Source organism: Argiope bruennichi, chromosome 7 (assembly GCF_947563725.1).
Source record: "Argiope bruennichi chromosome 7, qqArgBrue1.1, whole genome shotgun sequence".
In the NCBI taxonomy this organism is placed as follows: domain Eukaryota; kingdom Metazoa; phylum Arthropoda; class Arachnida; order Araneae; family Araneidae; genus Argiope; species Argiope bruennichi.
The window spans coordinates 131,117,190-131,131,255 of NC_079157.1; the positions used below are offsets into that span (position 1 = coordinate 131,117,190).

Genomic DNA, 14,066 nt, shown 5'->3' on the forward strand with positions numbered 1-14,066 from the left:
GTTAAATTTTGATGTAATGCATATTCAACGTATTGTATTCAGTTAGTTGCACATTCTTGATTTAGCTAGCATAAATGCCTAGATTTTGTACAAGCAAATGATAGACGAAAATATCTCGAGACAAGATTTTTTACTGCAGTTAGCAATAGAACTTGCCGCCGATTTTCGAGAAGCCCGTGAACAATCAAAAGAAAGAACAAATACAAAACGATCGATGCCTGAATCTATTACAGAATATTATCAACGTAAGACATGTCAAATAGGATATTGTAACGAAAATAAAACCATCAACATTTGTTCTAAATGTGAAAAATATGTTTGCTGAAAGTGTACAATGGAAACACCCTGTATATGTAAAAAATGCGATAAGCAATGCATTAAAAATTCTTATTCTTTTTATTTGTAATATATAGAAATTTACGATTTACAATCTTGTTTCATCATAACGAAGTGAATTTGTTTATTTCCTTACTAACATTCATATTTCATACATTCAATCAAGAAACAAAGTCCGATCATTTGACCGGCTGTGGTAGAAATAGGTATCTATTAAGCGTTGCTATGTTTAGTGTTAAGTCGTTGTATTCTTGAGTTATTGCGTTCACATGCATGCAAATAAAACAGCATACGGATAGTCATTTTGTTAAGGGATTTTATCCAAAATTTAATATATATTTACATTCCTGGTGATGCAATTGTGTACCAAATTTCATCCATCTAGTTCATCTTATTTTTGAGCTGTCATGTCCATGTGCACATGGACTGATAGACAAATTTCTCTCCAATGGATGGCATCCAAAATTTAATAGAAATCTCAAACTTGTTGCAGATTTCTGTTAAAAGATGACATATCGAATTTCTTCCCTCCAGCCCAATGCACATTTGAATTAATGTTGTTTTGAGTTGATTGACAGAATGATAGACAAATATAATTTCAAAACTATGTTTTCAGATTCATAGAAGTCTTAAAATGTAAAAATTCATAAAAATCATATCGATTTTATTTTTCTTTTGACCTTAACATTATTATATATATATATATATATATATATATATATATATATATATATATATATATATATATATATATATATATATATATATATATATATATATATATATATATATATATATATATATATATATATATATAATAATATATATATATATATTATTATATATATATATATATATACAGCAAGAAAATTAATATAAAACTTTTATAAGCAAAATGGAAGGATATATTGTAACATCTTTTTTTCTTTGAAGAATTATAAGCATGCTGTTTGGACTGCTTAGATTTTATACTGAAATATTTATTTTCAGCTAATAGCCTTTTATGAAGATCAAATGATTACTGGTTGTCCTATTCATGTTAAAGTCCATCCAGATATATCTAAAATTCTGTATTCTGGAATTGATCCTTGTGCATTAGGCTCAGTTGTTGAAGTTCTGGTAAGAATAAATCTGATATCTTGGATTTTTCCCCCCTTTTTGATGTCTATTTATGTCCGCATTTGTGTTTTTAAAAAATATTTTTTTAAATTTTTTTCATACATAAGAATAATAATTTGATCATTTACTTGATGTCTATTCTAATTATTATAAAACATATTTTATCCTAATTGTGCAATTTAATCAATGATATAAAACATTTAATGAGATGTATGCTATATGCTTTTGATATTTTTAATTGATATATTATGCCTATTATTATATTCAATACATTTTTGAAATTCAAATTATATATTGTCCTAAATGCACTGCGAAATAATGATTGAATATATTCTTTCTGATTAAATTTTGAAATATCTTCTGAAATGGACTATAAATAGAAAATGGTGAGCGAACATAATTTATGATTTATACATGTTTGTAGATATCACAAGAAAAGTACCAAAAAAGACACAATTTTCCTTTTAAATATAGAGTTTTGGCATACAATATTAAGAAATACATTCTGTATCTTAGTTGCTGTGAAATCAATTTTACAGTGTGTAATGATATTCCCTTCTGGCCATTTGAATTGTCAAGGAGTTATTAATGTGTAAAATTTAATGTGCTGCATGCATCATTTCTTTACTGCTTTTATTTTTTTAACACCCGCGCAGAAGGTTTACAGATGTCGTTCAAATATTCAATTCATTTCAGATCAATTCTAATGGCGTTGAGGGTGGCAATGTTTTTGTTGAAGCTCAGTCACCGTCCGGAAAACTGAGGAAATGTGTAGTGGCTGAAAATGAAGGCGTGTATACTGCTACATTTACTCCGGATGAAATAGGTAGGAAGGGTTTGATTCAATATTTCTTTTCTTAAATTGAAATGTTTAAATCGATTTTTTAAAAATTCTTTTCTGTTCCGATTTATTAGGGGTTTTTTTTTTTGTTTCTAGTAATGGTTTTAACACTTTTAACGCTACCGACGAAATATCAATTATTAAAGACAAATATCAATTGTTCCTATTGTTGACATTTTTTATATAAAAAAAATAAAAAAAGTAAAGGTACTCTTCAGATATGTAGTAGAAAGTTCAATCTATCTAAACTGGCATTAGAGACACATTTTAGCCCACAGAAACCTGTCATTGGAAGTATCTGAAAGACGAGATATCTCGTCGGTAGTGTTGAAAGTGTTAACGAATGAGATACTTGATTATATTTATTTGGAAAATAGTTTTTTGGCTTTCATTTTTTCCATTGATTTTATATTTAAACTTTTATTGGGATTTCATTTCTTAGGTGAATGGAAGATTATTGTGACATATGCTGGTGAACACATTCATGGTAGTCCATTTACATGTTATGTTTATGACCCAGCAAAAGTGAAGGTAATCATTTTGTTTCTTATTTTGTGTATAAAATTTCATTAGACATAATCAAATCATATACTAAACACAGCTTGAATCATGTCTCAATCAATCTTTTGAAATTTGTTTTAAGAAAGATCTGAAATTCAAATTCAGGTTGCAAACAATCATCAAACAATTATTAAATTTGTTTAAGGATAGCAGTTCTTTATCTCAGCTGTATTGGTACATTATGAATATTGTCCAAAATATATTTTTGGTATTATGTGGATTTAATAATATGATCCTATCCGAAATGGGAATCAGCTATTTTTTTAATAATCTTTAACCAGTGTACTCTTGCTCTGAAATTGTTGTCGGTGGATTTTGATTATAATTTGAGGGATATAATCTAAAGATAGAAATGTTTTAACTATTGAAATTGGATTGCAGAAATGACATTTATAATCTGTAATTCTGTAGTTTTTTCAGCTCTTAGAGGTCTTCTCATTTCATAAATATAATAAAATATTCCATATGTGTATATTGTAAAAACACGTGCATATTGTAAGCAAAAGTATTTGCTTAAAAACAGAATAACAGAGTGAATTTAACAGAATAAATTTATAACCAAAGTGAATTTTATTTAAAAGTGAGACTAGCTTTTATTTCTTATTGATTGGAATTCATGTATCTTGAAACTTTGGTTTCAGGTGCAAGGATTAAGTTCTGTAGTAAAAGGAAAAGAAAAGACGCTTGTGATCGATGCCAGTTTATCTGGATGGGGAGAGATGAAAGCAGATTTGTTACACAATTCAGTCCCTGTTCCCTTTTCTATCGATGAACAAGGAAATGGTATTTACAAATTGATATTCCAACCAACATCTTCTGGGAAATATCATCTCAATGTCACATTCAATTCTATAAATGTAAAAGGTATGACCATATTTGTTCACTAATAATGTTTTTTAATTTAAGAACGTATTCAATTAGACATTAAAATGATGATTGTTTTAAGGTGATAAAATATGATTAATGATTTTTTTAATCCTAAAGTGGAATATTGTATACATGTGATATACAAATTGACGGATAATATTAAGAAATTTCGTGATAATGTGTTATAAATCAAAATATGCTATGCTTATTTAATTTTAATTGTGCTTTTGGGGCCTGCTGCTTATGATAGTTTTCATGGCACAAAATGCAGCTTCATGTTAGTTGATACGTATGGTTTGTTGTATTACAGACTCAGTTATAGAAGCGAAGTTGTTATTGTACCATCAAACCTTTGCCTTGCAATATCTCCACTCATTTTTTAAGGCAATATATTTAAAACTAAAAGTTTTTGCAATATCTTTAATGCCAGAAAATAATAATCATGATAAAAAGAAAAAAAAATCTTCTATGATAAGAGGAAGTTTGGCTTATGAATTTAACAAACCAGTCAAGAGTTTAATTCAGAAAGAAAAAAAAAGTATTTGTCAGTTATGAATTTTATTTTCTTGAAATATTTATTACAATATATTTCAGATATAAAATATAATAAAAGTCTATTTCTGTACATAACGCTTTTGAAGGATACTTATTAGAAAATAAAATATGTAATATGGTAAAGAAATTTGAAAAGTTAATCTTTATTAAGGTTTGCCATGACATAGGGAAAGCCAGGAAAATACCAGGGCAATTTCAAAATTTCCATAAAAACCGGGAAAGTGCAGGGAATTTTAAGTTTCTTAGGTTCCCCCCCCCCCATCTTAAAATATCTCCATCTCTGAGTATTGCAAGAATAAAAGATCGTAGAAATATCTTCAGAAACCGAACAATACCATTCGGACTATGTAATCGCGGAAACTCACTCCTTTTATACTCGCTCTCCTTTGTTTCTGTATAAATCATTCCAGTTTCAATTTGATCGACAGTTGTTCTTTTTCTATGAGATTGCCGAATTGCTGCTAATGAGCATGTGCGAGACTTCTGTAACTGCGTGAAAGAACAGAATACATTTCCCCGATCGGAAAATTGAATCTGCGAAAGCAGCGCGGTAATGTTTAGTCTACCGTACTTGAGTATATTGAATAGTTTGTTTATTATTTAAAAAACTGTTAGCTTTTTTAAAGTAGATTAGAGAATTTTTTTTAAACAATGAGCTGCTCAAAGACCGTATTTGATAGGAATTTGACGAATAATAATGATAAAAAAAAAAACAATCGTGATTTTGCTGAATGGGTTCGAGGAGTTCCACAATATCCATTTGTTGCGTACTGTTTGCTTTATAAGGAGATAATAAGCCAAAGTAATATGAGAAATGAGGCCCTTTACTAGCCATGCCAAAAGAATAAAACATACACGATGCAAACATACATTGATGTTGAATTTTATCTAAAAGGAATACAGGAAAAGATGATATGCTAAATCCGTAGACGTCAAATTTAATGTCCGAAAATAAGCCCATTTCGAGCTTTTTAGTTCAGGAGTAATCATTTAAAGCTGAATTTTTATGGGGATTAAAACTTGTTGCGTCACATTCATACTTTAATTCATTCAATGATTCGGCGGAAATATTTTCACATATGTTCACTGAAAGTGAAATGGCTAATAAAATGTACGTTAGGCCATGCAGAAATGTTGTACTTTATTCGTTATGCATTCGATCCATTCTCTCCATGAAATTGATGGCTGAAAAATCTGCAGAAATTGATCTCCAAATACTTGGCAAAAATGAATAATTAAAAAAAAATCTTACTTTGTAATGTTTTTTGTTAAGTAACCATTAAATAAATGACTTGTATCATGATATAAAGATGTTTTATGTTTTATTCCCCCCGAATCCTTAATTTTGTGTGACTTACATCTAAAGAGCATGAGAAGTAATATACTCCCTCTTAATATATAAATTTTGTCTTGTTAAATTGCAGATAATAAATAAAAAGAAAATGTTTTTTTTAATGTAAATATGAATCTTCTTTTAATATGCTATTTTTCGAATATTGTTAATACTTCCTTTCCCTACTTTTTGCTCTCTCTAAAATCGTATTGCATTATAACTAGCACATGAGTGCTATTTGCACATTCCCTCGTATCTTGAATATATGTGCAGGGAATTTTTTTTCCAAGTTTGTGTAGCAACCCTGTTTAAGTATAAATAGAATAGCACTGTTTTAGTCTTTTAAACTGCACAAAACAATGAATTATATATATATTTTTATCTTTATTCTGAACTTTAATATTTTCCTTCTCTATTTAGGGTCTCCGTTTAGTTTTAGAGTTGTTGAAACTGATGAAGAATTAAAGGGAGGTACATTTGAAAATCGTGTTGAAGATAATAAAATGAAGAAGGAAAAAACTCTGCCGTTGAAAGAAGTACAAAGAAATCACATTTCCTTAGATGGGTCTGTGTCTACAAAATTGGCTGAAACTAGTTCTTACATTAAAAACATGGAAAATGTTACCAAACATTCGACTGGCAATCTTCTTTCTAGCAGAGAAAATATTCACCAGTCTTTAAACACAGCAGAAGTGTCTTCTGTTAACAAAGTTACTTCATCGAGTCAGGAAAATTTAAGTTTCCATCAGCGTGCAGAACTAGTAAGTAGTAAATTAATGGCTCACAAAGAAAATGTTAAAACTTCGAAAGCACCTGCTCCTCCAACACCGAAGAAACCTGTTGCTGCTGATCCTTCTTCAAATTTCAAATCTAAAGAGAGTGATGTGTTCACGCAGTTGAGTAAATCAAGCCATGAAAAGTTTCAATTTTCTGAACAGCATTCTTCGTCCCAGCAAACTGGTTTACATAAAATATTGTCTAGTAGCAGTGACAGTTTGGGTGCTAAGCCTAAAATGCATACAAAGAAGAACAGAGATAATGAAGGCTTTAACCCTAGTATGGGTGATTATGGTTATGCTTCTTTATCTGGAAAACATAAGAAAGATCTTATAGATGTTTCTCAAATCATCGCCGAAGGGGAAGGCTTAAAGTTGGTGCCTGTAAAGCAACCTACAACATTTTCATTGCAGGCTCCGTGGCTAAAGCAAGATGATATTCAAGTTACAGTAACAGGTTAGTGCAAATTCTTTTGTTAACTGCAAAACCTTTTTTGGTAACACATCATTTTTAAGATTGTGGTGGACCTACTTCCATCAAAATGACGTTACAGTTTAAGCAGATCAGAAGTTTGCGTGCTCAAATCGTGTCTGGGTCACCAATGGGGATGTTATCTAAAATATTTAATTCAATGGCGGCATAAAAATATAACATCTTCATTAACGGAAACGTAAAGAAGAATAAAAAAGATACGGTTGCAACGACTCGTACATCGCATAATTAATTCGCTTGCAGGACCGACCATCACCTTAAATGTGACGTCATTTTGATGAAAGTAGGTCCACCACAATCTTAAAAATGATGTGTTCTATCATAAATAACATTGTTAATCTATATGATTTCGGTTATGAAACATAATCCGTTCTAAAATAATACATCTGAAACTTTTTTTTTTATTAAAGGATTAATTATGATTTATGAATACGCTTTTGATCTATGTTCGCAACCACTTTGCAAAATTCAAGAACTCTAACATAGTTTATAAGCATAAATTTTTATACCAGGTTTTCAATGGATTTGAGTTTCTTCCCCCCCCCCCCCTCCTTTTTTTCTTCTGAATATTTCGCTTATGTGAAAATGATATTTGATCTTTAGATTAGAATTGTATTATTTTCGATTTTAGGGAACTAAATGCTAGAGGAAAAATTATCATGTTCTTTTTTTTTCTGCAAAATATTGCAGATTGTTTGCCTAATTTTTTAAAAAAAATATAGCCTCTCCGAGAAAAAAGAATGTAATTTGTTTAATTAATATTTTTATTTTCAAACAAAGCATTTATTCAGTTGAATGTTTTAATTTCTTATGGTTTTGGGTTTTTAGGTAGAGACGAAATATTACTATGACATTTGTTTTCTTATTTTATGACCAACAATTAATTAGAAAGCAATTTGGTGATATTTTTAAATTAACCTATGATGCAGATTTTGAGAACTTAATTTATTTTGTTCTAGCCACCTTTTGCGACTAGTTGCTTGCTCCCCTTCTTTTTAATAGTAATAATTTGGTCTTATTTACTGCATGTTGATCAGAACCAAGAAGGTACTATTTTAAATTATACTTGCTTTATGAATGCATAGTATTATAATTAGTTAGCTATACTTCCAAAATGATGAAATCAATCAATATTTTTGAGTCCAGGAAGTCTGTGAATTTTATATTTTTATTTGCTATATCTCTCTATACTGGAACTTTGCGACCATTAATATGTCCATTTAGAGATCATGCACTTTAACATGAAACAAAAATTAGCGAAATTGGGTCAAAAGTTGTGGATGGGAACTGATTATTTTAAATGCATAAAAGTTGGAAAGAACATAGAAAGTCAAAAGATTTCTCAGTGTTTCAAAAGAGTTAACTCATTTAAAAAAAATGCGCCTCTTGTTGAAAATCAAGGGTCTATCAATTTCATAAATGGAAATTTTCAAGTTTCATAAATATAAAATATTCATTAAGTGGAAATAAAAAGCAATGTATGCAAGGCAAAATAGTCAAAAAGAACAAAGCATTTACTTGCTTATATACAAAGCATGGATTTTTTGTTGAAAATTTGTCAGCCATGGAATTTTTTTTTTTTTTTTAATTATTAACATGACCTGCAGTGAAATGCTATCTCATACTTGATTTAAATTGGGTAATAGCTACAGAAATGCATTTTATTTCATTGATGAAGTATTAAATATTTAAGCTCATTGGAAATATGTCAATTATACATTCTATATAGTGAGATTTTATCTGAAATTTAACACTAGTATAATTTTTTTGTATTGTTGTACACCATAGTTAAACGTTGAGTGCTTTTTAAAAATTTTATATTACATTTTATACATTATTTTTCATTAAGAACCAAATTTAAATTTTTTGTCATGTCAACGACTTAAGCAGTTAAAATAAAACATGATGGTGCTATTATTTTGTTCTACACAATATATACCAAAATAGTTGTTAAGAGAAAAAAATCATTTTTTCTCTGTAATATTCAAAAATATGAAATTATTTTATTCATTGAAGGAAGCAGCTATTTTTTTTTCCTTCATCAGGCATTGAATTAAAAGAATAACTGTTATTTTAAAGATTATTTTTTAAAAACATCTAAAGTTATGTTTACTTTAACTAATAGTTAAGTTTCTTAAAGGTCATTTCAAATTGGCTGTTGTTGTTTTCTGTTAAAAAGTCCATTACTCTTTGAATGAACCCACACTCATATACTTTTCTTTCTGTCACATTGTTTTGCCATGTGTTTGTTCAACTTTTTGGAATTGATATTTTATCTTTTTTTCAGCACCTTCTGGTAGAGAAATACCATTTAGGTTGGAATTTGTGAATCATGGCAAATATCGAGTCGAATATATCACACCTGAGGTGGGAGAGCATTCTATTGAAATAAGTGTTGCTGGCAAGCGTCTTCCTGGAAGCCCTTATCAATGTTTTGCATACGATTCATCTCAAATCAAAGTTGGAAAAATTCCTAATGGGACCATTGGTAAACCAGTTGAATTTGAAAGTAAGTAAAGGTTATAACATTCTCGATTCTTATGATTCTTATAATATGCAAGTATTAAATTTGTTTGGTCTTAAATTTTTTCATGTTTTAATTTTCTTATTCAAATTGTTGATTTATTTGAATATTTTTTTGTTACAATGCTTTTAGAATATTAGTAAACAAAAGAAAAAAGTTAATATTGTTCAACTTTCTAATTTTTTTTATTTTGCTCTTTTTCATTTTTTAAAGTAATTTAACTCTTTTATTTCTTTACATTTCTTTTATGTGATTACAGCCTTATTATTAATATAAATGATATAAGAAAGCTTTTAAAAATTAAACTTGAATAATAAATATTGTTTTTTCATTATTGATATTTATTTCTGAATTTTATTTTTACGCAGTTACTCATTTTTAAATTTTTATAATTCATTTTTCTCTCAAATATTCATATTAATGGAAGTTTTGAGTGCAGAAATCTAGGATTAAATGAGGGTTGTTTTGTCAATGAACAATGTTTCAGGTTTCATTGATGCTTAATGAATCATTTGTAAAATTGTAAAACTTTTCTATTTTCAGATAAAAGCTGGAATTTAAGAGATTTTAATCAATTTGATTATTTAATAATGATTTCTATTTAATCTTGTTTTAAACAATTTTGAACTGTGGTCTAATGACAACAGTGACATCTTAGTTGCTCAGTTGCCGCTCTTGATTCAGATAGATTTAATATACACTACATTTGAATATTAAGTAGATTTGTAACCCTCGTGTTACTGATTCTTTGAAACAGTAAAAGTATCATAAATAAAATTATTTTGTAAGAATCATTACTATAATTAAAAAAAAAAAAACTTATCTATAAATTACGAAAAATTTGGGTGAAGTGAATATTGAGATTTGAGTTATTGGATTTCCCTTTATATTTATGAAATATTCTTCTCATTAAATGGGTCATTGATGAGTTCTGTTTAATTGATAGATTTCTTCTTTTATTTTTCTAAGAAAAGAATTCATTTTGTTATGCAACATTTTTTTTTTCTTTGTGGTAAAATGACGAGTATAGTTCGTCATTAGTTTTTCATGTCATACGACACAATGACAAGCTGTACTCGTCATGGAACTATAGTTACTATTGAATATGATAATAATTCGGTTTAAAATTTCTCGTGTATTGAATCCGGCCGCTCTTTTATTACTTATATTGATATCTTAGATCACCATAATCACTTATTATTTATATTCAAAATTTCGTGGCACAATTCACTGCCAAATTGTTATTATTGGGATTCATTCTTATAAAAATTTAATGTGAATCAATATATATTTTTACTAAAAGAAAAATGTTTATAAAATAAACACCGTACTGGATGAGAGTGGTGCAGACTATAAAGATCAAAGTGACTTGGATTCTGAAGAATCAGAGGAAATAAGCATACTCCTAATGGTATACTATTAGGTAAATACTGTACATTTAGTGATACTGATTTTAAATTACTGATAATGAACCTGATACTGGTAATGAAATTAACAACAGTGAAATATTACCAAAAAGTCATACACGAAGTAGAGCGAGTAATAAGGGATTCTAGTGAATGCTCTGGAACCGTAGACACATCAGAAAATGAATTTGGAAGGAAATAGATAATGTTCTTGAAATAAAGTGATTTATGGGAGTAGCTGCTATGATTCTGCTAAAATTAGGTGCTAATCTAAAGTCATTACAGGGTTTTGAAGAATATCAGTTAATTTGTTGAATATGAACTTATAAAGTGCAATTATATCCATATCAATAATATAATTTTGATTAACAATATGTAAGAATTATAAAATGAAACAAGTTTTTTTTAAATAAAAAACTAAATGATTATTACATTAAAATTTTTCTTTATTGAATTTTACCGGAAGGGGTTAATTGTTCTTTTTTAAAATTCTGACCTGGGAGTGATGCAGTCCCAATTTCAAAGTAGAAATCAGGGGAAAGATTGTGTGTAAAATATTTGAAATTTGTACAGTTTAAAAATGGGATTTTTCTGTAAATTTAGCTGAGAGAGCACCTACGTTAGGCATATATTTTTCATGTGAAACAATGAAAATTATAGAAATTTAGTTTCAAGAAATATGGGAATGATACCTACGCAACTTAGAAGTTAAAGCGAAGTTTGAATCAAGTGGATAAATTAATTGCAGTAATAAATGATTTCAAGAATGCAGATAAATTGAATGTATTATAACTTAAAAAAATAAAGTATGTTTCTTTTTCAGTTAATGGAGCTGAAGCAGGATCTGGCAATTTAGAAATTTTAGTTAATGGAGGCCATGTAACCAGCAATGTAAAAAGTCTTGGAAATCATTGTTTCTTGGCTTCTTTCATCCCCCACACAGCCACAACACATACTATTGAAATGAAATTCAATGGCCATCATGTGCCTGGTGAGAAAGTGATGTAATATTTTGTACTTTTTAGCTGTTGTGGTTAGTTTAACTCTAATTATTGTTTAAAAGTATTTTCACAAGTCATTGTTTTAGCTTATTAATTGGCTATTAGTAAAAGTTTCATTTTTTTTCCTAGCATAGTCAACAAAATTTTATTTTCTATGAATGAAGAAAGATATTATTTTTCACAATGCTTTAAAACTGATTGTGGAAATTACAGTGGACATTTTGTTTGATATGATAGATTTGTTTAGTTCAAAAGCTGTAAATTTTCTCAAATAATGCAATACATCAATTAAATAGCAGCAAAAGAGAAATTATTAATTTTGCTGCAATTTGAAATTAAGGTGATGAATACTGAAATAATACATAATATTCCTATTGAGATCAACAATAGTGTACTTAAATATTTAATTTTGTTTTATATTAATTAATAGAAATCTTATATTTGCTATATCATCGGAAATATTCTTTTTCACTTAATTTCATAATAGTCAAATTTTTATTAATATTAGATCCAGCAAATATACTTTTGAAATGTCAAAAGTTCTGCAGTAAAAAGTATTTTGTTAACAATTTTTTAATTTCTTCTTTACATGATATTTTGTCAAAATAGTACTACAACAGAACATATTATTTAATCCTATTATTATAGGATAATTTATTATTTTCTACATCTATTTATAAATCATTGTGAAAACAAGATGTCATTTATTTAATGATGAATATCGTTCAGTTTGTAGCTTTTTTCGATATTATCTTTAGCTCAGTAATAGGGATTAGTTTTTAACCTCTTCTAAAAGTAGAAAGAAACTTTTTCTTGTAGGAAGTGTATTTATAGTAGATCTTCCTGTATTAAAGATTTGTATTAATATGAAATGGTTATTTTGAGAGATTTTTCTTTGTAAATTTTTGAAATGTTATGTTATGAATTGCATATAAAAAAACTCTTTATTTCATAAAGGATCTCCTTGGAAATGTGAAGTCAGTGAGTTGGGTAAAAAGTTATCTGCAAGAGGTGAAGCTTTAAAATCCTTTAGCACTCGACAACCTGCTAGTTTCGAGGTTTTTGCTCCTGGTCATTCCAAAGAAAGCATCAAGGTCAATGTGTGTGGTGAGCTTAAATTATTCTCTACTCTATTTAGATGACAATATTTTTATTTTGTAAAGCATCTTAATCATTTTCCAGTCACAACCATATTTTATTTCTTTCAAAAATGTTTTGGTATGATCTGAAATATCAAAAATATATAAAAAGTTAAACATTCTTAATTTTTGCCTTAAGCAAATACAATTAAAAATGATTAGATACTGAATTTTAAAACAATCATTTTTCCAATATGATATTTTAAAACCATTTTTGTATTAAAATGCTGAAGAATCTGAAGAAAGACGTCTCTGGGAGATCTTTTGTGACCCGTTAAGGTTGCAACCTATAATTTAAGAAATCTTCTGAAAGTGATTATATTTTCTTCTTATTTGAAGCAAAACTTTCAATTGAAAAAAAAAAATATTGCTAGGTGAAAGTTACGAAAATATTTGATAATCAGAGCCATATCATGTTTTTTATAAAGCAAGTTGCTAGTCTATTTTATAGATCTAGATTTTTTTTTGTACTTACGCAACAACTACTTGCTTATTACTGGTAATAATAATGCTTAATGCGTTCATAATGAACTAATTATAGAAATGGATATTGAATATATTCTTAATTATGATATGTTATGAAATATAGTATGTTGTTATGATGAATTTTTAAAAAGATACAATATTAATTTCTGCCTATAAAGAATATTTGAAATGAAATTTTTTTAAAATGAAAAGGTTTTTGTTTATAATACTTAACTGAAAGATGCAATGGTAAATAAATAAATAAAAACTAAAAAAATATTATGTTAGCATTTGTTTAAAAGTTACAATTTTATTCTAAATAAAATTATGACTTATTTAGAATAAAATTGTGACTTTATTCTAAATAAGTCGCAATTCAGTCAATAAGTCATTATTCATTGAGTGTTTTACAATGAATTACATTTGTGTCAATTTGTACATGGTCCTTAATTGTTTAAGAGTCACAAACTTTTTGTCTATATCAGTTTTCTAACTACTCAACGCAACCGGAAATAGAAAGCATATATCACCTCATCCCAAACTTGATTTTATTTATTTTATTACGTAAGGTAAAGTCTATAGATCCGGTTGACTGTTTCCAAAATTGTATTGTATAAAATAATAGATTTTTCTAAGATGCATGCATAGAT

At 28.0% G+C, this 14,066-nt stretch overlaps 1 protein-coding gene across 1 annotated transcript in view; it reads left to right on the forward strand.

The window, feature by feature from the left end:
• Window positions 1-14,066, forward strand: part of LOC129974972 (filamin-A-like) — a 127,732-nt gene that overhangs the window by 64,270 nt on the left and 49,396 nt on the right. Inside the window, exons 8-15 of the mRNA XM_056087798.1 lie at window positions 1,327-1,455; window positions 2,152-2,281; window positions 2,739-2,827; window positions 3,499-3,721; window positions 6,033-6,845; window positions 9,169-9,390; window positions 11,635-11,802; window positions 12,770-12,919. Of these exons, the coding sequence (XP_055943773.1) occupies window positions 1,327-1,455; window positions 2,152-2,281; window positions 2,739-2,827; window positions 3,499-3,721; window positions 6,033-6,845; window positions 9,169-9,390; window positions 11,635-11,802; window positions 12,770-12,919 (1,924 nt within the window). The remainder of the gene's footprint in view (window positions 1-1,326; window positions 1,456-2,151; window positions 2,282-2,738; window positions 2,828-3,498; window positions 3,722-6,032; window positions 6,846-9,168; window positions 9,391-11,634; window positions 11,803-12,769; window positions 12,920-14,066) is intronic.